At 41.9% G+C, this 22,867-nt stretch overlaps 1 protein-coding gene across 1 annotated transcript in view; it reads right to left on the bottom strand.

Moving 5' to 3' along the window:
* MGST2 (microsomal glutathione S-transferase 2) overlaps positions 1 to 22,867 on the bottom strand; it is a 28,900-nt gene that overhangs the window by 228 nt on the left and 5,805 nt on the right. The window contains 2 exon segments of the mRNA XM_024736191.1: positions 392 to 471; positions 2,264 to 2,334. Of these exon segments, the coding sequence (XP_024591959.1) occupies positions 392 to 471; positions 2,264 to 2,334 (151 nt within the window).

The following is a 22,867-nucleotide window of genomic DNA, read 5'->3' on the forward strand; positions in this document are numbered from 1 at the left end:
AGAACTTCCATTTGAAAATTTTGATTCATCAGATAAATTAAAGAGGATGCCTAGCCACAGAGGTCAAGTGGCTCCTTTTGAACATTCAAAGGATTATCAAGGCTGGGAGGGATTATTTCCTTGGCAAATTTGGGAGATAGTGCAAAATGTTTGCAAGGATTTAAAGTGTGGTGGTCAAAAGAGTGCACACTTAGTGTACAGTTTTATCCTTGCAATTTCCTGTCTCACACCTAGTTGTGGAGGACCTGATGAGACTTGGCCTCAGGCAACGTAGATCATTTCTGCCATCACAGCCATCAGTGCTGTAATACTCTCAGGAACAGGAAGCTAATATAGACTCCATCCTGCTACTTTTTGTCTAAACACACAATTCTTGGGTGTTCCTTACCTTTTTTTTAGCAGCTTCTGAGTATCCCCAGAAATACTGGTGATGGACGTATATGTACACCAGACTTAGACAAGTATCAAAAAACTATAGAGAAAAAAAAAAAAAAAAAAGACACAGAACATGATGGCAGCCTCTCAAAACGCGGTGTGAAGATTGACAACAGTCACAGAACGTGTATCTGACAAAAGGCTTGTGTGCAGAGCTCTGGCAATCCAATAAGGAAAGAAAAACAACTTAATGTTTTTAATGGGCAAAATATTTGAATAGAAAATTCACATAGCAAGATAAACAAATGTACCAATACGCACATGAAAATTTTTTCAACATTATTCAACATCATTCAATATCAGCAAAACTGCAATTTAAAACCACAACGAGGTGACACCACTTGCACACCCACCAGAAGGGCGAAATTTTAAATAGACTGAAGCATAAAATATTGGGGGTGTTGGAATCTCATACATTATTGGTGGGAATGCAAAATGGTACAGCCACTTTGGGAAAAGTTCTGGTAGTGTCTTATAAAACTAAACATTACTTTCTGACCCAGCAATTCCTTCCTTTCCTGTGTATTTACCCAAGAGAAATGGAAGCACATGTCCATAAAAAGACTTGTACAGAATGGTCACTGCAGCTTTATTCATAATAGCCAAACACTGAGAACAGCCTGGAAATCTATCCACAGGAGAATGGATAACCAAACTGTGATAACCATACAACAGAGGCCCACTGGCGAGGAAAAGAAACAGACAACTTGCAACAAACAGCATGGTGAATCTCAAAAATATTTTGCTGAGTGACTGAAGCATTATACAAGAGTACATACTATGATTCCAATTATAGAAAGTTCTAGAATGGACAAAACTAAACTATGATTTAAAAATTCAGAGCATTGTCTGCCTCTGAAAGGGACTGGGAAGGACCTGAGGAAACTTTCTGAGTGGTTGTCACGTTCCATATCTTGATAGGGATTTGAGTGACACAGCTGTATACACTTGTCAAAACTCATCGGATGGTACACTTAAGATTTGTGCATTTCACTAAATACAAATTTTACCTAAAAGAAAGGTAAAATGTGGGGTTATATTCTACCATCCAGTCCAATGAAAACTCTCAATATCTTCCCTACACTAGGAACCCTCTGCTTCCTCAGCACTTCACAGATGTAAATTGTCAGAGCCCTCTTCGAAACACTAGAAGTCTGTCTGTGGGACTCTGATACGCTGGATAAAATGAAATTCTTTATTTTATTAGGTCATAAACATTTTTTTTTGGCTTCTACTATATACCAGGTATTATTCTAAGGATTGGAGTTAGCTGTGACAAAGATACAAGCTCCCTGCCCTTATGGAGTTTATCATCAAAGACAGACAACAAAGGGGAAAACAAGAAGAAAAATAGACTTGAACGTGCTGTGAAGGAAATGAAGGAGGATGGGCCGCCAGGAACTGGAGGAGGCCGCCTTTAGGAAGGGTCAGGGAAGGCCCCTCTGAGGGGGTGACGCTTGTGCTGGGCCCCGAAGGATGAGAACAGGAGGAGAAAGGGTTGCAAGGGCCACCTGGCCTCTGAGGAAGGGGAGAGGTTCTGAGCACGCTGCGGTTTAGAAACTCCCTATCTAATCCATTACTCCCAGAAATCCAATGAGAACTGTTCAAGGCAGTTAACAGGCAACCTACTCTGGATGAGAAAGAGTGCAAATTACAACAAGATACCCAAGATATCCTCTGACGCCAGAGTTAGCCCGTCTGCAGCAGTGTCCTTGGATGCAAACAGACAGTGCTTATTTTGTATAAAACAACTTCCAGGGTCAGTAGATGTCTGGTTGCGTATCTGCTGTTTAATAGTTGTAAGGACCATGGTCGTCATTAAACTTACCTTAGTTGAAATACCACCCAGCCATCCACAACGTAATCATAAATATTGGGTAAAACTCCACACAGTTTTGTCTGCAGGAAGAAAATAAAGACGTGGGTTATTTTATGAAAAAAACTATACACCAAAGCAGTGAGTTTTCATCTATAGGTACATGTGCACCCTCTTCTTACAAAAATAATTATAAGAATTAACCTAAAGAGCATAAATGTCCTTACAGGTAAAATTAGTCTTTCAAGGTGGGACTCAAACATTTTTTAAACCTCAGAGCAGGGCTAAGAATCACTCTCCTACATGTAAGTTGCCAGCAATAGAAATGAAGTGTAGCTCTTTTCCAAAAGACAGGCCTGGAGATGGTCCTGATTCCGAGCCTAAAGATCATTCTGTATCTTATCTAAATAACCCAGAAAATTACTCAATTCATATTAAATGGATTTCTTCCCCAGAATTCCCTTGCATCTGTTGCCTTCCATTTGAGTTACTCAGCACATTAAAAATGGTTTTTAAATAATTCCCCTAAAGCCTCCTGAAATAAAGGAATGAGTGTATTTCATTCCCATTTTATGGAGGAAAAAAAACCTAAAGACTGAGAACCCAAGCTGATGGATGCCTTGCAGAGAAACAGAGGTAGTCTGTGTCATCTCCAGATTCCAAAGCTCTGTCCTAATGTCAAGTCAAATAGCTTCTATTCACAGAAGACTTGGATGGAAAATTTGACACTATTTTAAGCGAAAGGGAATGCTTCTCTGGGAACTATAGTTAATTCATCTGCACCTAGCAAAAGGAAAAAAGATGAACTCCATTCATCTTCCTTCCTGTGCTACACCCCCAAGTGATCTTGGTTAGGTTGGCTGAGCTCTTTCCTGACAACATCACAACCAGAAAAAAAAACTTTAATGTAATTCATAATGAGGTTTTGAGTTGATCCTGGTGGAAGAGCCATAGTCTACAGGATTAGAAATGATCCTACGTGCTTCCTTAAGCCGTACAGCTTAAGTAGGTAAGGTTATGAGGCAATTGACCCAGAAACGGTTGATTCTGGTTCTTGAAGGCTGAGTCTTCTAACCCAGGTCACCATGAATGATTCTTCCTTCTTTTCTTCCCCTTTTTTTTTTTCTCTTTTCTTTCTTAATGAAAAAAAAAAAGGTGTTTTCTTTTCTTTTGTGACCAAGATGGTGACATGGAGGCTCTCAAACTTCCCTCCTCCCACAGATGCACCGAATGTACAGATACACACAGAGCAATTCCCTCGGAAAGAAATCCAGAAGTCAGCTGAGTGACTCCTACACGTCAGGCGAATAAGAAAATAGCCACACTGGCAGTTCCCTGGTGGCCTAGTGGTTAGGATTCCAGACTTTCACTGTCGTGGCCCAGGTTCGATCTCTGATCAGGGAACTGAGATCCTGCAAGCCGTGTGGCATGGCCAATAAATAAATAAATAAATAGTAGCCACAATGAAATAAGCAGGAGAAGCTGAGACACACTCTCATCATAAACACCACCCCTGGCACAGCACAATACATTCAGGAGAAAATCCTCAACCCCCAGCTTCTCCCTGAGGAGCAAAGGGCTTAGATTGCATATCTAGCACCCCAACTTTTAAGACTTCCACCTGAGGGCTGGGTCCCCAAAACACCTAGTTCTGCAAGCCAGTGGGGCTTGCATCCATGAGACCCACAGGACCATAGCAAACAAAGAAGCAGTTCTTAACAGAGCACATGAACACTCAGTGTAGCTACGCCTCCAGGGCTCGGTGCAGAGGGAGCAGGCAAAAACCCCTGCCTCCAGTCTTTCTCTAGAAAGGGTTTGACTGCATATTTTACAAGCTGATGCCTGGAGACCCAGCTTCTAGTTTAGCACATATCCAAGGGCTAGCTGCGATCCTCTCTGGAGCCCAGGGGAGCTCATGGGCACTTCTCTTGCCTACTTCCTTCAGTTTGCTCCACTGATAAAACCAGATTGCCAGCATCTGTCTGGAAGGAGTCTGTACACACATCTGGCACCCCAGCTTTTGCAGCTTCTCTCTGAGGGACCGGCCTCCAAATCACCTAGCTCTGACAGCCAATGAGGCTTGCACTCACAAGTCTCACAGGACCATAGCAAACAAAGAAGCAATTTTAAACTTTGCAAGCCAGAAGGGAGTGGGAAGATATACTCAAAGTGCTGAAAGAAAAAACTGCCAACGAAGAATACTCTACCCTGCAAAGTTGTCCTTCAAAATTGAAGAGATAAAGAATTTTAGAAACAAAATCCGAAGGAGTTCATCACCACTAGACTTGATATAAGAAATGTTAAAGCGAGGTCTTCAGAGAAAAACAAATACTGTATGATATCACTTACATGTGGAATCTAAGACTTTACAACAAACTAGTGAATATAACAAAAAAAGAAGCAGTCTCAGAGATATAGAGAACAAACTAGTGATTACCAGTGTGGGAGGGGGCAACAGAGGAGTCGGGGAGTGGGAAGTACAAACTACTGGGTGTAAGATAGGCTCAAGGATGTATTGTACAATGTGGGGCATATAGCCAATATTTTGTAACAACTGTAAATGGAAAGTAACCTTTGAAATTTTTATTTAAAAATTAATAAAAATACTGACATATGTAAAAAATATAGGTCCTCAAGTTGAAATGAAAGAATGCTAATTACTAATATGAAAATATATGAAAGTATAAAACTCACCAGTAAAGGTAAATACATAATTTAATTCAGAATTCTCTCATATTGCAGTGACGGTGGGTAAGTCACTTACAACTCTAGTATAAAGGTTAAAAGACAAGAGTATTAAAAACAAAACAATAATTAATTTATTAATAGCTATACGATATTGAAAAATATCAATTTGTGACATCAAAAACATAAAATGGGGAAGGACTGTAAAAATATAGAGCTTTTGAATGCATTCAAAGTTAAGTTGCTATCTGCTTAAGATGGACTGTATAAAGATAAGATGTTTTATGTAAGCTTCTTGGTAACTGCAAAGCAAGTTTATAGTAAAAAAAAAAGTCTATAGTAGATATACAAAAGATAATGAAAAAGGAATCAAAGCATAGCACTATAGAAAATCATCATATCACAAAGGAAAAAAGCAAGAAAGGAATAAAGGAATTACAAAACAGCCAGAAAACAATTAACAAGATGTCAATAGTAAGTTCACACCGATCAATAATGACTTTAAATGTAAATGAACTAAAGTCTCCAATCAAAAAACACACAGTGGCTAAACGGATAAAACAATATAAGACCCAACTATATGCTGCCTAAAAGAGATTCAGATAAAATAGACTTTAAGTCAAACACTTTAACAAGATATAGAGATGGTCATTACATAATGACAAAGGGATCAATTCATCAAGAAGATATGACAAGTATAAATATTTATGCACCCAACATTAGAGCACCTAAATATATAAAGCAAATATTAACAGATCTGAAGGGAGAAACAGACAGCAATACAATAAGAGTAGGAGACTTCAATACCCCACTTTCAACAATGAATAGACCATCCAGATGGAAAATCAATAAGGAAACATTGGGCTTAAACTACACATTAGACCAGTAGACCTAACAGACATATTCAGAACATTCCAGTTAACAACAGCAAAACAGACATTTGTTCTCAAGTGCATATGGAATAGGATAAATCACAAAATAAATAAACTCAAGAATATTGAAATCATATCAAGCATCTTCTCTGACCACAATTGTATGAAACAAGAAATTAATTACAAAAAGAAAACTGGAAAATTCATGTATATGTGGAGATTTAAAAACATGCTCTTGAACACGAGTCAAAGAAAAACATCAAAAGGGAAATCAAAAAATACCTTGAGACAAATGAAAATGGGGACACAATATACAAAAACTTATGGAACACAGCAAAAGCAGTTCTAGAGGGAAGTTTATAGTGACAAATACCTACATTAAGAAAAAAAGAAAGATCTCAAATAAACAACCTAAATTTACATTTCAAGGAACTAGAAAAAGAACAAACTGAGCCCAAACTTAGTAGAAGAAAGGAAAAAGCAAAGGTTAGAGAAAAAATATGAAATAGAGACTAAAAAGACAAAAATCAATGAAACTAAAAACTGATATTTTGAAAAGGTAAGCAAAATTTACAAAACTTTAGCTAGACCAAGAAGAAAAAAAAGAAGACTCAAATAAATAAAATCAGAAATTAAAGAGGAGACATTGCAATTGATCACACAGAAATACTAAGGATCATAAGAAACTATTATGACCAATTATATACCAACAAAGTAGACAACCTAAAGGAAATTGATAAATTCCTAGAAATATACAACCTACAAAGTCTGAAACATGAAGAAATAGAAAATCTGAATTGACCAATTACTAGTAAGGAGATTGAATCAGTAATCAAAAACATCCTGACAAAGAAAAGACCAAGACCACAACTGGTGAGTTCTACCAAATACTGAAACAACAGTTAATACCATTCCTTCTCAAATCCTTCCAAAAAATATAAGAGGAGAGAATACTTTCAAATTCATTTTGTGAGGCCAGCATTACTGTGATACCAAAGCCAGACAAGGACATTACAAGAAAAGAAAACTATAGGTCAATATCCCTGATGAGCATAGATGCAAAAATTCACAACAAAATTTTAGCAAACTGAATTCAACAATATATTAAAAGGATCACAACCACAACCGAGTGGGATTCATCCCAGGGATGCGAGGATGATTCAACAAACACAAATCAATCAATGTGATACACCACATTGACAAAATGAAGGATAAAAATCACATAACCATCTCAATAGATGCAGAGAATGCATTTGCCAAAATTCAACATCCATTATGATAAAAACTCTCAATAAACTGCGTATAAAAGGAACACACTTCAACATAATAAAGGCCATGTATGACAAGCCCACAGCTAACATCATACTCAACAATAAAAAGCTGAAAACTTTTCCTCTAAAACTCAGGAACAAGACAAGGGTGCCTACTCTCATCACTCCTATTCAACATAGTACTGGAAATCTTAGCAATTAAGCAAGCAAAAGAAATAAAAGGCAACCAAATCAGAAAGGAAAAAGTAAAATTGTCTCTGCAGATGACATTAGATATAAAAACCCCTAAAGATTCCACCAAAAAACTGTTAGAACTAATAAGTTCAGTAAAGTTGCAGGATACAAAATCAACACACAGAACTTCCCTGGTGGCACAGTGATTAAGAATCTGCCTGCCAATGCAGGGAACATGGGTTCGAGCCCTGGTCCAGGAAGATCCCACATGCCACACAGCGACTAAACCCATGTGCCACAACTACTGAACCTGTGCTCTAGAACCCACAAGCCACAACTACTGAGCCCATGTGCCACAACTACTGAAGCCTGCGTGCCTAGAGCCCGAGCTCTGAAACAAGAGAAGCCACCACAATGAGAAGGCTGCGTACCACAATGAAGAGAAGCCCCCGCTCACCACAACTAGCGAAAGCCTGCACACAGCAACGAATACCCAACAACAAAGACCCAATGCAGCCAAAAATAAATTAATTAAAAAAAAATCAACGTAGAAAATCATTTGTGTATGTATACACCAACAATGAACTATCAGAAAGATAAATTAAGAAAATCCCATTTACAATTGCATCAAAATGAATAAAATATTTGGGAATAAATTTAATCAGGGAGGTAAAGACCTGTAAGACTGAAAACTACAAAACATTGATGAAAGAAATTGAAAAAGACACAAATAAATGCAAAGGTATTCCATGCTCATAAACTGGAAGCATTAAGATTGTTAAAATGTCCATAATACTCAAAGCAATCTACAGATTCAATGCAATTCCTATCAAAATTCCAGGGGCATTTTTCACAGAAATAGGAAAAACCCCTAAATTTCATATGGAACCAAAAAAAGAACACGAATAACTAAAGGAATCTTGAGACAGAAGAACAAAGCTGGAGGCATTGCACTTCCTGATTTCAAATTATATTACAAAGCTGTAGTAATTGAAACAGTATAGTATTGGCATAAAAACAGACACATAGATTAATGGAACAGAATAGAGAGCCAGAAATAAACCCATGTATATGTGGTCAATTAGTTATTACAAAGGAGCCAAGAATATACAATGGGGAAAGGATAGTCTCTTCAGTAAATGGTGTTGAGAACACTGGACAGCCAAACGCAAAAGAATGAAACTGTACCCCTGTCTTACACCATACACAAAAATCAACTCTAAATGGATTAAAGACTTGAACATAAGACCTGAAACCATAAAACTCATAAAAGAAGACATAGGGGAAAATATTCTTGACATTGGCCTTGGCAATGATTTTTTGGATTTGGCACTAAAAGCAAAGGCAACAAAAACAAAAATAGGGCTTCCCTGGTGGCTCAGTGGTTGAGAGTCCGCCTGCCGATGCAGGGGACACGGGTTCGTGCCCCAGTCCGGGAAGATCCCACATGCCGTGGGGCAGCTAGGCCCGTGAGCCATGGCGCATCCAGAGCCCGTGCTCCGCAACGGGAGAGGCCGCAACAGTGAGAGGCCCGTGTACCACAAAAAAAAAAAAAAAACACAAAAAAACAAGTGGGACTACATCAAACTAAAAACCTTCCTCACAGCAAAGGAAACTGCCAACAAAATGAAAAGGCAATCTATGGAATGGGAAGAAGTATTTGCAAAACCACACATTTGATAGGGGGTTACTACCCAAAATACACAAAGAACACATACAACTCAATAGCAGAGAAAACCAAATAACCCAATTAAAAAATGGGCAGAGAACCTGAAAAGACATTTTTCCAAAGACATAAATGATCAACGGGTACCTGAAAAGGTGCTCAACAACTCTAATGATCAGCGGAATGCAAATCAAAACCACAGTGAGCTGTCACCTCACACTTGTTAAAGTGGCCATTATCAAAAAGCCAAGGAACAAGTGCTGGCAATAACCTGGAGAGACGGGAACCTACACTACTGATGGGAGTGAAAACTGATGCGACCACTGTGGAAAACAGTATGGAGGGCCCTCAAAAAATTAGAACTAGAGCTACCATACGATCCAGCAATCCCACTCCTGTGTATATAGCCAAAGGAAATGAAATCACCGTCTTGAAGAGATATCTGTACTCTCATCTTGATTACAGTGTTATTCACAGTAGCCAAGATATGGAAACAACCTAAGTATCCAACTGTGGATGAATGGATAAAGAAAATGTGATATACCTGTATGTAATGAAATATTATTCAACATTTAAAAAGAAGGAAATCCTGCCATTTGCGACAAACTGGATGAACCAGCAGGGCCTTATGCTAAGTGAAATAAGCCAGATAAAGAAAGACAAATAGTGCGTGGTATCACTTACATGTAGAATCTTTAAAAAAAAAAAAAAGGTGAACTCACAGAAACAGAGAGTAGAATGGTAGGTGTCATGGCCTGAGGGTGAGCAAAATAGGGAGAGCCTAATAAAAGGGTACAAACTTTCAGTTATTAAAGGAGTGAGGTCTGAGGATCTAATATATAACATGGTGACTATAGTTCATAACACTTTATTGTATAATTGAAATATGATAAGAGAGTAGAACTTAAGTGCCCTCACCAAAAAAAAGAAAAAAAAGACCTAATATGTAAAGGGTAAATATGTAAGGTAAGGGATGTATTAATTAACTCAGTGGGGGAAATCCTTTCACAAATTATACATTTATCAAATCATCATGTTGTACACTTTAAATATCTTACAATTTTGTCAATTATACCTCAATAACTCTGAAAAAAAATCTCTAACTCAAGAAAAGGAGAAGAAAGCCTAATTACAAAGCATAATTCTTTCCTCATTCTCCATAAATCTACAGGAAATTGTGGATGGGTTAACTCAACCTTATTAGTTTCTGACTCAACTACATTAGAAAAAACTCCCTGCTAATCATTCAGCCATCTCTTAAAGCTGCGTAAGGAAGCTTCGTAACTAACTGCATAACTCAGCGCTCATATATAGACCACAGCTGGTGCAGAGTCAGAAGCACGAGTGGACCTTTCTAACCCTGAGCCGGCAATGACAACGGTAATGTCACCCACTCAGCTCTCCAAGAGCCAGAATAGCGACCATCAGACCCCCGGCACACCAGAAATGCAGAATACGAATGCCAAATGCTTTCCTCTTCATTTTTTTTTACTGTTGCTTTTAAGGCCTGAAAGGCCACTGGAACGACCTAAGGAATATCTTGTCCAGGGCCTGACACTGATACCCTCACAAACCATAGCCACAACTTTCTCATTCTTAGGGAAATAACTGAGCTTTGTCTTTCTGCCATTTCCTATCCTTGGCATTATTTTGCTTCTGATGGTTGCCTTTTTACCAACGTCTTTTAAAGTTTGTGAGTTCCTATGGTAGGTTAAGTGAAAAGATACTTTACAAATGTGAACAGTCAGAATGATTACAGCTATGTTAAAAAACATTTCCTTTTCCTCGGCTAAATTCATGGACCTGTTTTCCATGAAGCAAAAGAAAACAGGAGCAGAAGGTTCCTCTATCTTCCACACCCAATGTCAAGGATATTATCCCCTTTGTCTTCTTCTATGAGTTTTATCCTTTTTGGAAACAAAACACAGTTGTCCCATCTTCTATCTAGTCTTGTAAAACACCTTAAATTATCCCAAAATTTAAGGGGTAAGTTCTTCCACAACACGACACAAAATAGCCATGATGAGATTTTTTTAAAAAATCACCCTCAGACTTCCCTGGTGGCGCAGTGGTTGGGAATCCGCCTGCCAATGCAGGGGACACGGTCCCTGGTCCAGGAGGATCCCACATGCCAGAGAGCAACCAAGCCCATATGCCACAACTATACTGAGCCTGCGCTCCACAGCCCACGAGCCACAACTATTGAGCCCGCGTGCCAAAACTACCAAAGCCTGGCGCCCTAGAGCCCGTGCCACAACAACTGAGTCCACATGCTGCAACTACTGAAGCCCACGTGCCTAGAGCCTGTGCTCCACAACAAGAGAAGCCACCGCACCTCAACGAAGAGCAGCCCCCTCCCGCTGTAACTAGAGAAAGCCCACACGCAGCAACAAAGACCCAACGCAGCCAAAAGAAATAAATAAAAAAATTTTAAAAAATCACCCTCAAAACCAGTCCATATTATTCTTCATAAAGACTAACTATTTAGAAGGTTTTTTCTCCCCACTGTACTAGCAGCCTTGGCTAGGCATGTGGGGCAGATGATATTATATAAAAGCATCCCAGCCAAGCCCAAACTGAGCTGCAGAGGCAGAACCTTGGGTCTGTGGCCCCTGTGGGCATCCGCCCACACACACTGAGAAGCAGGTGCGCTTTTGTGTCTCTTATTTGCAAGAGGAAGCAGGCCTCTGGGCAAGAAAGAGTGAGGAAAGAGGAAATGAGGAAAACGGAAGGATGTTCTGGGGTCTTTCCCACCCCTGCCCAAGCCAGGGTACGGGTTTCACACCTGAGTGGAGACCAGGCTGAAAGCTGAAGGACGGTCTTCATGAAAGGACTGGTGAAACTCCAGATGTCTGCAGTGCTATGCCTCAGACAGAAGTGCCAAACAGCTGCAGAGAGCCACAGACCTCACCTCCCTCTGCCACAGACCAAAGAGCAGCCGGAGAGCAGTCATGGAAGACTCCAGGACCTGGGGAGGGATCCCGAACTCACAGGACCGGAGGGCTGGAGCACGGCAGTGGCATGGCCCCCCACTTCAATTGCTAGGCAGCAGAGCTGTCCCTGCCCATGTGCCCGGGGGCTCCAGGAAGTAACTGAGAAGATGGAGGAAAGGGGTGCCGAGGTCCCGGGGGAGCGGTTAGAAGTCACGGAGACTCAGGCAGGGATGTGAGTGTAACTGCATTTGTGCTCCCAGAGGGCACAGCCTGGTGGATGTGGGCAGTTTAGTACCATACCTCCGCACCCTCCTCTCCTAAGAAATGAGACTCTTTGTCCCCTATAAGCCGTTAGTCACTGTTGGTCTCACCCTGACCTCCTGTCCCAGCTGCGCTCGTTGTACTTTTCTCCTGGTCCCTTGTTTACCGACCCGCCTTAAGCCCTGAAGATGTGTCCCACTATCACCTTTCAGAGACTGAAAACAATTCTCTGACAGCGAGCCTGGGGCCCTGCTATTGCTAACGGTCTTCCCTGCTGCTGCCTGCTGAAGACACCAGGTATTGCTTGGCCTTAAAATAACTGGAATCCCATTCCGGCTGCTCAGCCTGACCTCCCGCACCTCCTCCACCACGTGACCATGTCCTTCCACCACCAGCACTTTCGGGTCCCTGCAGACCCCACAGCACCGTTAAGTGGTCCACGCCCGGATGTGCTCCAGAGCAGCTTGTTCACAGTGAGCTGTCCACAGACATTGTTTAACTCAAGGGGACCAAACACTGAAAATGTGTCCTGCACAATCCTATCAGTGACTAATTACAGTCACTTCGCCAGGAAAACCAAAGTGAAAATAATCGATGATCTCTTTTTGGACATGAAGGCAGATTATATTCTAGGAGATCCTCAGGAAAAATCTACGGGACAGAAATGGGACAGAAATCAGCTGGCAGCAGCTGTGTCAGTTTCCCTTTGCGTGGGAACAGAGGGTAATGTTGGTTCTGACCATCGCTGGACCGCCCCATTTCCTGCGTGTCCACGCTGAGGGAAAATGAGTCTGTCTACTCATTCCCTGGTGAGAGCCCTCTTTGCACTATAATCCTGTGCTCTTTGATATTTAAGCTTCCCTTAAAAAGATAAGGGAGAAGCTTCTCTTTTGTTATAGGCAGATGTCACCATGGGCCTCAAGTTCCACCCAGGGGTAATAACAGAAAGAGTCTTTACTAGAAGAACAGTGGGGTGACCAGCCATCCTGGTTTGCCCTGGACTGAACAGGTTTTCAGAACGGGGGACTTTGATTTTTTTAAACCAGGACAATCCGGGGTTTGCCTGGAACGGAGGGATTTCCTGGGACACAGAAATCGGAGTGCTAAAACTGGGAAAGTCCCAGGCAAACTGGAAAGAGTTGGTCACCCTAGAATATGGGCCAGTGGAGCCCATGGAGATTGAATATTTAAAGCCACTGAAAGCCCCCATCGTCGGTCCCCAACTCCAAGGGAGCCTGGGCCTGGGGGATCAGGACATGTGATCACTGCAGATCCCTGTCTGGACCCGAAGGCTGGGAGCACTGAAGGTAGTCCTAAACTAAGCACTGCTTGGGCCCTGTCTCCGTCACTAAGTGTATGTACTATAAAGCTCACCCCATACTGGAAAAGAAAGAATCATATTGCGTTCTGGCAGTGCCTAAAACCCTAGTCTCTGACTTTTTTTAATTGCACAACCCCAATAAAAAATATCTGCACGTCCTACTATAGCAGAGGCGGCTGGCTGACAACAGGGATGGTGTGAAGCTGGTGCTGTGCAGTAGCTGCCCAGTCAGGGATACACTTCCCAGCCTCCTGGGATCTTAGTGGGGCTACTTCTTGCCAATGGAAAGTAAGTGAAATGACATACGTCACTTCTGAGCCAGATGGCTAAGCAGCTGGTGTGCCAAGCTCCCTTCACCCCACGCACTGGTTGCATGGAGACAATGCTGAGGACCCGGATGGGGACAAAACCCTTAGATGGAAGAAACCTTGGTCCCTAAATGACCATGTGAAAGGCCACCCAACCAGGAGCACCCATGTAGGACTTGACGTGAGCAAGAAAAACGGTAAACTTCCGTGACATTAAACCACTGGGAATACGGGATTGATCCATTAGCACAGTTAATACATTCGACTGGAAAAGAGTATCATGTACATTATAAAACAAACACAAACTAGACATTAAAAGATGATATTTTAAGAGTAAATATGAATAGGAGCTCCAATGTTTTCCTCACTCCCACAGCAGAGGCCTTAGTGTGCCCCTCAATGTGTACACATCAGCTGGGAAATTTTTGGCCTTAAAACACTTCTGAATATTTCTGCTATTTGATAGATTTCTCGTAAGCACTCAACATGAAACTTTGCTTATGACAAGCATGTTCATAGAAAATCTGAACCATTTCCCATAGAGGAAAACCCGGACAGCCGGAGGACACCTCTAATGCCATGCTTAGAGTATGACAACTTTTAAAAATAAAAAGCAGACAAGGCAACTTAAAGGAGGTTTCCCTCGTTCAAGATTTTTGCTGCTCCTTTTTCTTCTTTTGTTTTGGTGACTTGTTCTGAAACACCACCAGTAGGTTGCACACCTCCATGAGCTACTTGCACTATTAACAGAGACCCAGACTTGGTCTGCTGGCTTTTGACCCTAAGAAGTGTTCTGGATTATTACATTGGCTGGAGGGTCAGAGCAACAGGTTAATATGCTCAGAAAAGGCTTGGGGATGAGAGGTTGCTGGAGCTAATCCTTTTATATAGATCTGTAACTATCTAAATTGTCCCTTGTCAAGTAACCCTCTGGGACACGGGAGGGAGGCTGCTGCTAATGGCAGGAGGGCATGAAATCTAACTAGCACTTCAGTGGTACTGCTGATAAGGAACAGGATGGGGAGATGAGGGAGTGAGGCTGGCAGCTCATCCAAATTCTAGCTGCCTCTCGTCCCCTGACTACCTGAGAATCACCCAGCTTGTGTGACAGAAGCTGTTTGTTGGTGGTGTGGACTAAATGTTTGTCTCTCCAAAACTTACATGCTGAAGCCCTAACCCCTCAGTGAGGCTGTATTTGGAGTAAGGAAGTAATTAAGGTTACGTGAGATCAGAAGTGTGGAGCCCTGATCCAATAGGATTGGTGCCCTTATAAGAAGAAACACCAGAGAGCTCTCTGACACCTGCCAGACTGACTGACTCTGACTCTCTCTCCCTCCCTCTCTCTCCCCTCTCCCTCTCTCCCTCTCCCACCCCTCCACCAAGGAAAGGCCATGTGAGGACGCATTAAGCCAAGAGAAGAAAGCTCTCACCAGAAATAGAATCAGCCAGAACCTTGATCTTAGACTTGCAGCCTCCAAAACTGTGAAAAATAAATATCTGTCATTAAAGCCACCCAGTCTATGGCATTTTGTTTCAGTGGCCCCAGCTGACTAATACAAGGTGGGTTTTAGAGGAGGGTGGAGTTTGAAGACTCATCGTTTAGTCACTCTCTCATCTTGGAGAACCCAAGCCCTTTATAACTCAGTGAAAAAGTACATCTTGGGATTTCAGCTAACGTCTAAGATCGGTACACTTGTAATAAGAATGGAGATGTGTTTATTGTCTCTATTATTTATCATTTTTGTACTTACTACAAAAGTAGGTGACTCACATTACTATAATCCTGGTGCTGCAGAATATTTGAAAAATTACTCGATTGTGAATTTTCCTTTTCTCCACAGGTTTTAGGCATGTATTATGGTCAACAGTTTTAATTTCAGGATTCACAGTGACTATAAGGAGTTAGTAAATGGCAAAAAAAAAAGGAAAAAGAAGAACTCTAGTAGAGTAAGAAAAGGCTAACATTTCTAAAGAGTTCTCAGATTCATGATGATTGGGTTTACTTGTGCCTTGTGGCAGGTTAATTCTGGAACAGGAACTTAATAATTCAGCATTAAGCAAATAGAGTACATACAAGAAAGAAGTAAGAGGCAATTCTTCTACCTCACCCAGAACTGATGGAACCATTGTTGGGATACTATGTACATTTCTAGGCTCCAGGTTTAGAAATAATATGAAAAATTTTAGTCTAAAGAGAACCACCAAATTTTTTAATGATTGAAAAAAGAAGCTGAATTTCTGCTACCTAGCCTCCAAATACAGCAGATGAAAGACATTTAATAATGGTCCTCAAGTGTATGAAAAAGAGTGAGGTCATCAGCAGCTATTCTTCTCTTCCAGTGAGGATATAGAATCAGAAGAAATATATTTAAATTACAACAAGATCAATTTATTACTTGGATCTACTTTTTAAATTTATAAAAGCCTTTAATCTAAAGGGATCAAGGTGCTCAAATTAGACTAGATAGAATTTTCTAACCTTAGCAATACCATGAAGAAATGGCCCTCCATGAAATTATAGCTGCTATTTTCATAATTTCAAAGAGTGTATTCTGGCAAAAGACTGCAAAACTCTAGAAAGAGTCACCTCTAATGCCCTCCCTGGAGGAAGGGAAGAGGAAGTGAATGGGGCCTCTAGAGAAGGGGCCCTGAGCTAGTAACTTGGGTAAGCTGGCTCCATAATAATGATCGCTGCTTGACAAGTAAGTATCCAACTTGAGGTGACCCTCAGACAGGAAACAGGTACTTCAGGGGTGGTCAGAGGGACCTTGAAATGGTTGCTATGAGATGTCAAATTCCACTCAAAGAAAGAATTAGTCATAACAGCGGGCTTCTTGACTACGCTTAGGGCAAAGCAGCAGGAGAAAGAGTAGGGGAAGAGGCAGCGTTTCTGTTACTCATGAGGCCATAAGATCTTCAAGGGAGGCTGAAGGGACTCAATGCTTTGGTGCAGAAGAGCCAGAAAAGAAAGTGCATTCCCTCTTGGGGATCTGCAGAGCTCAAGGGAGCCTTCCCTGAAAAAGAGAATAGGTAGCCGAGTAGGCTTTGGAATAAACTGGTTATCCCAGGGGCTCCTGCCCTAACTACCTCAGATAAAGTCGAAATGGCTTCATCAGACATAAATCTTCTCTGATCTGGCCAAGTTCATCGTAAACCTTCGAACCTAAGGCAAGAACTGGGCTAGTGCCCTGGAATATCCAAGAAGAAATTCAGAGAAGGGAGTAGGACCATTCCCATCCACCCTTCAGAGAGAACCCAGGACAACTATACCGTGACAAAGGTATTTTATGGCTCCAAATCCCCCACGCCACCCTAATACTGGCTATTATTTTTTAACCCCTCTCTGTTCTGCCGTGATTAATCAAACAAAACACATTTAACAAGGAAATTGGATTTGGATACTTACAAACAGCAACTTAAGAGAAATATTTGGAAATGGTGTCCAGCTTTATTCCCAGGATAAGAGGCGTCCAGATGCAGAAAAGGAAGGAGAGAGCAGTAACTCGAAAGAAAATCAAATCTGTGAAAACTATGTGAACGAACATAGAACCAGAAGTGACCCAAGAATCTAGCCTGCTGGAAATCCAACACTCCCCAACAAAGTCTCAGAACATGAAAGACAAAGTGAGAAGATGCAGAATTTCCTCCTGTGATCATTTGTATGAATAGTATGGTATCTCCCAAACTCCAAACATTAATATATTATTGTCAAAAATTTAGCTTCTCCATATACCTCTTATTATTTTTCTATGAATCAACTTCTTTTTGACTCAGACAAATTCGGAAAAATGAAATTGTTCCCACTTGCGGTAGTGATGTAAGAGTGTAACTTTCTAAATAAAAGGTAAGTATAAAAAGAAATGCCATGAAAACAGAAAGTTGTCAGATTCTTATTAGATGCTACTGATTGCTGGAGACTCTGAGCATGAGACCCTTCCTCTGCTGAATGGGGGGAAATGGGTGTCCAGATGGTGTCGAGAACACATCCCAAGGACTTCCTGCTAAACATGGCAGATTGAACCCGTGTTTGTTTCTTCTCCCTCCTGAAACCTCACTAAAATGCCAGTAAAGGAATAAAAAATAGAAAGTCTTCAAGAACAGAGAGAACGGGAGCAGACACAGCAGTGGAAGAGAGATGGTAGCAAATTTCCGAAGGAAAACCAGCACGAGGGGAACCATAGCTGAGTTGGCAGAGTGTGGAAAGCTGAAGCTACGTGCCTGTAGGAGGAAGAAGCAGTGAAGACTGAGACAAGGCATTCCCTGGCAGCACAGTGGTTAGCACTCCGCACTGTCACTGGCGAGGGCCCGGGTTCAGTCCCTTGTGGGGGAACTTATATCCCACAAGCCATGCGGCACAGCAAATTTAAAAAAAGACTGAGACAGTCCTTATCCCAGAACCCAAGAGGCTCAGCAACTGGGGCCCAGGTCCCTTGGAGGCCAAAGGCTGAAACAGAAGAACTAGTTGAAAGACTGTAGAAGGAGGCCTTTGGCTCTGCTCCACCTCTGAGCCCCACCCTACTCCTCCATCAGAGGAGATGGGAGGATTATTGTCTGGAGAAACTGAACCAGAGAATCTCTGGGGGCTCCAAGAACAACGGAGCGTGAGGGTAAAATTCTGTACTGATCATAGTGCGAATTCACATACTGCAGAGTGGAAGAAGCTTCCTTCCTTCACCCACCACACTGTCAGACTACTAGAAGGCAGGCCTAATATACCCACCCTCCTCCCTCACCCTTCACTCCCTCCTCCCTCACAGGGGAGTTAAGGGTTTTTTTCCTAGAGGAAGTTAACGGTCCCATAAAGATGACCTACAGATGCCATCACCTGGGGTCCCCCCAGAAGAAGGCTGCCTCCTGACCCATCACCCTTCAGTGAAGCTGCCTTCTCAGTAAGCCCCGTCTGTGCACACAGAGCCCCCAGTTCTCTCCCTAGTGCCTCTTTCTTAAATTGCACAGATAGCCAATCAAGAATGACCTGACGGGGCTTCCCTGGTGGCACAGTGGTTGAGAGTCCGCCTGCCGATGCAGGGGACACGGGTTCGTGCCCCGGTCTGGGAAGATCCCACATGCCGCGGAGCGGCTGGGCCTGTGAGCCATGGCCACTGAGCCTGCGCGTCCAGAGCCTGTGCTCCGCAATGGGAGAGGCCACAACGGTGAGAGGCCCGTGTACCGAAAAAAAAAAAAAAAGAATGACCTGACATTTGAGTAAAGCCTCTAGGGTCTCTTTTGCTCAGATCTCTTTGCTGGACCCTTGTTTTCTTGGCCTCATCAGGCTGGAGGGCTCTAGGTTCAGTCCTTGGTCCTCTCCTCTTTTTGACCTATACCCACGCCCTTAAAGATGTCATCCAGTGTCCTGGCTTTAAATCGTTTTCATGTGCCAATGACTCCTGAATTTATATCTCCAGTTCAGATCTCCCTGCTAAAATGCAGACTGGTATATCCAACTGTCTACTCTCGATCTCTGCTTGGATGTGTAAGCAACAATGTATTAGCCAGTTTATGATGCAATAACAAGCGATCCAAATAGCTTAGTAGAGCACAGTGTCTAAAGCCTCTCCTTAGCTGTAGCGTTAAGTCCCATCTCCTGGTCTTCCCCCCAAAACTGCTCTTCCTGCAGCCCTCTCTGACTCAGTTAATCACAATTCCATCCTTCAGGATGCTCAGGCCAAAAATCTGAAAGCTGTTCCTGACTCTTCTCACACTCCGTATTTGTTGAAATCCTATTGGCTCTACCCTCAAAATATATACAGAATCTGCCATATCTCATACGTCATCTGCTATCTTCCTGGTTCAAGTTGCCATCATCCCTCACCCGAATTTTTGCAGTAGCTTCCTAACTGAATTTTCTGCTTCTACCAATGCACCCAGTCTATTCTCTGCAAAACAGACAAAGTGATCCTTTTAAAATACAAGATCATGTTACTCCTCTGCTTAAAACCCTGTAACGACTTTCCATTTCACTTAGAGAAAAAGCCAAAGTCCTTACAATGGCCTTCAAGGCCCTGCCTGGTCTGGTCATCCATTACCTTTCTGACTTTCCCTCCTACCACTCTCTGCCAGCTTCCTCTCTCAGCTACACTAACTTCTTTGCTAACCCACCAGTCACACATTTCCACTTAAAGTCCTTGCATTGGCTACTTCCTCTATCTCAAGAGCGTCTTCCCTACATGGCCACATGGCTAACTCCTTCACCTGCTTCAAGTCTTTGTTCAAGTGCCACCTTCACAGTGGGGACTACACTGACCACTCTGTTTAAACTGCAACCCACTCTAGCTCACCCCCGAGCAGCCCTCCCCAACGTCCCTATGTAATGCTGTCGTTTTTCTTGTCTAGCTTAACACCACCCTCTTACACAATATCTTATTTTCTTATGGTATTATCTGCTTATTGTGTATCTTCTGTCTTCCTTGGCTATAAGATAAACTTCAAGAGGGCAAGGATCTTTGTTGGAGTTGTTCACTACTATCTCCCAACAGTGCCTAATACATAGAGGTGCTCAAAAAATATTTAACAGGTGAATAACAAATAAAAATTAAAGGCAAAGGCCAAAATAGAAAAATAAGAAGGAACTTGGAAGAAACAGAAATGATAAAGGAAGATTTTTTTTAAATCATTAAAATCCTCAGATAGAAGAGAATAAACTGCATCTATGAAACAAGAAAGGAATGATGTAACAGCAGCAGCAACAAGAAGAACTAAAGAACAATCAAAGGATAAAAATTAATTCTTAGGAATTAAATTCATATTTGAATTTTTTAAAAAATCAGTAAAAAGTTAGAAGTTCAAGAAATTCCCTGAAAGAACAAAAGTCCAAGAAGATGAAAAACTCAAGACGAAAGAAAACTAAAGTTCAGTCCAGGAGGTCAACTTACGACTAATATATATTTTAAGAATGAGGGACAGGGCTTCCCTGGTGGCTCAGTGGTTAAGGATCTGCCTGCCAGTGCAGGGGAAACGGGTTTGAGCCCTGGTCCGGGAAGATCCCACATGCCACAGAGCAACAAAGCCTGTGTGCCACAACTACTGAGCCTGCACTCTAGAGCCCGTGAGCCACAACTACTGAGCCTGCATGCTGCAGCTACTGAAGCCCGCACGTCTAGGGCCTGTGCTCCGTAACAAGAGAAGCCACCGCAATGAGAAGCCCGCACACCGCAATAAACAGTAGCCCTCACTCACCACAACTAGAGAAAGCCCTTGCCCAGCAACAAAGATCCAACACAGCCAAATATAAATAAATAAATGAATTTATTTAAAAAAAAAAGAATGAGGGACTTCCCTGGTGGTCCAGTTGTTAAGATTCCCACTCCCAGTGCAGCGGGCCCTGGTTCGATCCCTGGTCAGGGAACTAGATCCCATATGCATGCTGCAACTAAGAGTTCGAATGCCACAACTAAGGAGCCTGAATGCCGCAACTAAGGAGCTGGTGAGCTGCAACTAAGTAGCCCATCTGCCACAACTAAGACCTAGCCCAACCAAATAAATAAATAAATAAATATTTTTAAATAAATAAAATAAAATAAATAAAAGATCCTACAGGCCACAAAGAAGATCCCACGTGCTGCAACTAAGATCCGGTGCAGCCAAATAAATAAATAAATATTTTTAAAAAGAATGAAAGAACAGAGAAAATAAGACGACAAAATTTAGGGGTAAACAATATTTTAAAATATTCTAGAACAGAAGGCGTGAGTTTTCAGGCTGTGAAAAAAACTCCTCTAGGGTTCAGCAGAGTGAAGAAAAATGCCTCTGAGCAAGCACGGCACTCACTGTAACACCTCAGGCCGGGGATCGGGGGAAGACCCTAAAGCTTCTACAGCCTCCAAACAAAGCATCAGAACAGCACAGGACACCTCGACAATAGCAGTGGGAATTAGATAATAATGAAAACAATGTTTTCGAAATTCTGAGGGTAAGGGTTTTAACAGAGAAACAGAGGCATATTCAGAAGTGTCAAGACCTACCATTCCCCTTCTCTCAGGAAGTGTCTGGAGGAGGTGCTCCACCAAAACGAGAGAGAAAAACCAATACATAGGATAATATGAAATCCAGGAAACAGGTGATCCAAATCAGTAGGGTATAAGGGAAATTCCTAGGATGATGACAGGAAGTTGTGGGATGACAGCTACGTAAGAGATCTAAAGTGCAACCTCAAGATTGGAGAAGAAATATGGAAGACTAAAGCACAAATGACTCCAAGGAAAAAACAAGTGGTATTACTAGCTTACTTAATGTATTTAAATGTACTGAGAGGAAATTTTCAGTTCTGCTGAAGATTCAGAGATGAAACTAAGCAAACAAACAAAGAGGCAATTATTAACCCCATGTAAAGCAAAAAACTACACAAGAAGGAAATGTAACCATAGTATACTACTTGATTCAGCTTTGAACGTTATTTACTTAATCACAACAACATAAACGTTGATTTAACTCAACAAAGTGATATAACTTTTCTGGAAGGATGAAGTGAGGAAAAGAGGAAATAGAGGAGCATGAAATTTTTTCTGCCATAAAAGGAAGTCAATTGATAATGTCTAAAATTTGTGAATCAATAAATAGCAGTGAACACATAGTATTTAGAAATATGGAAATAAATACCAAAAGTAGTAGTCAAAAGGAGTGCCAATGGCTGTCTCTGGGGATGGATTGGGGATAAGGAGAATTACTTGTTGTTATAAGGCTTGTAACCTCACTTTATTTTCAGACTACATACATGTATTACCCTGATAAAAATAAATATTTGGGGATGTGGGACATACCAGCACCAAATCAATACTTTCCACTTGATATAAAGATTCAAAGACAGTGGAAATGACTTTCTCATCACGTGGTCCAATGTTATTTAAAATCATACCTTGGGGGACTTCCCTGGTGGCACAGTGGTTAAGAATCCGCCTGCCAATGCAGGGGGACACGGGTTTGAGACCTGGCCCAGGAAGATCCCACATGCTGCGGAGCAACTAAGCCCATGTGCCACAACAACTGAGCCTGCACTCTAGAGCCCGCAGGCCACAACTACTAAGCCCACGTGCCACAACTACTGAAGCCCTTGCACCTAGAGCTTGTGCTCCACAACAAGAGAAGCCACTGCAATGAGAAGTCCGCACACTGCAAAGAAGAGTAGCCCC

The sequence above is a fragment of the Neophocaena asiaeorientalis genome, unplaced genomic scaffold (genome assembly GCF_003031525.2).
Source record: "Neophocaena asiaeorientalis asiaeorientalis breed wild unplaced genomic scaffold, Neophocaena_asiaeorientalis_V1.1 scaffold7, whole genome shotgun sequence".
Classification (NCBI taxonomy): Eukaryota; Metazoa; Chordata; class Mammalia; order Artiodactyla; family Phocoenidae; genus Neophocaena; species Neophocaena asiaeorientalis.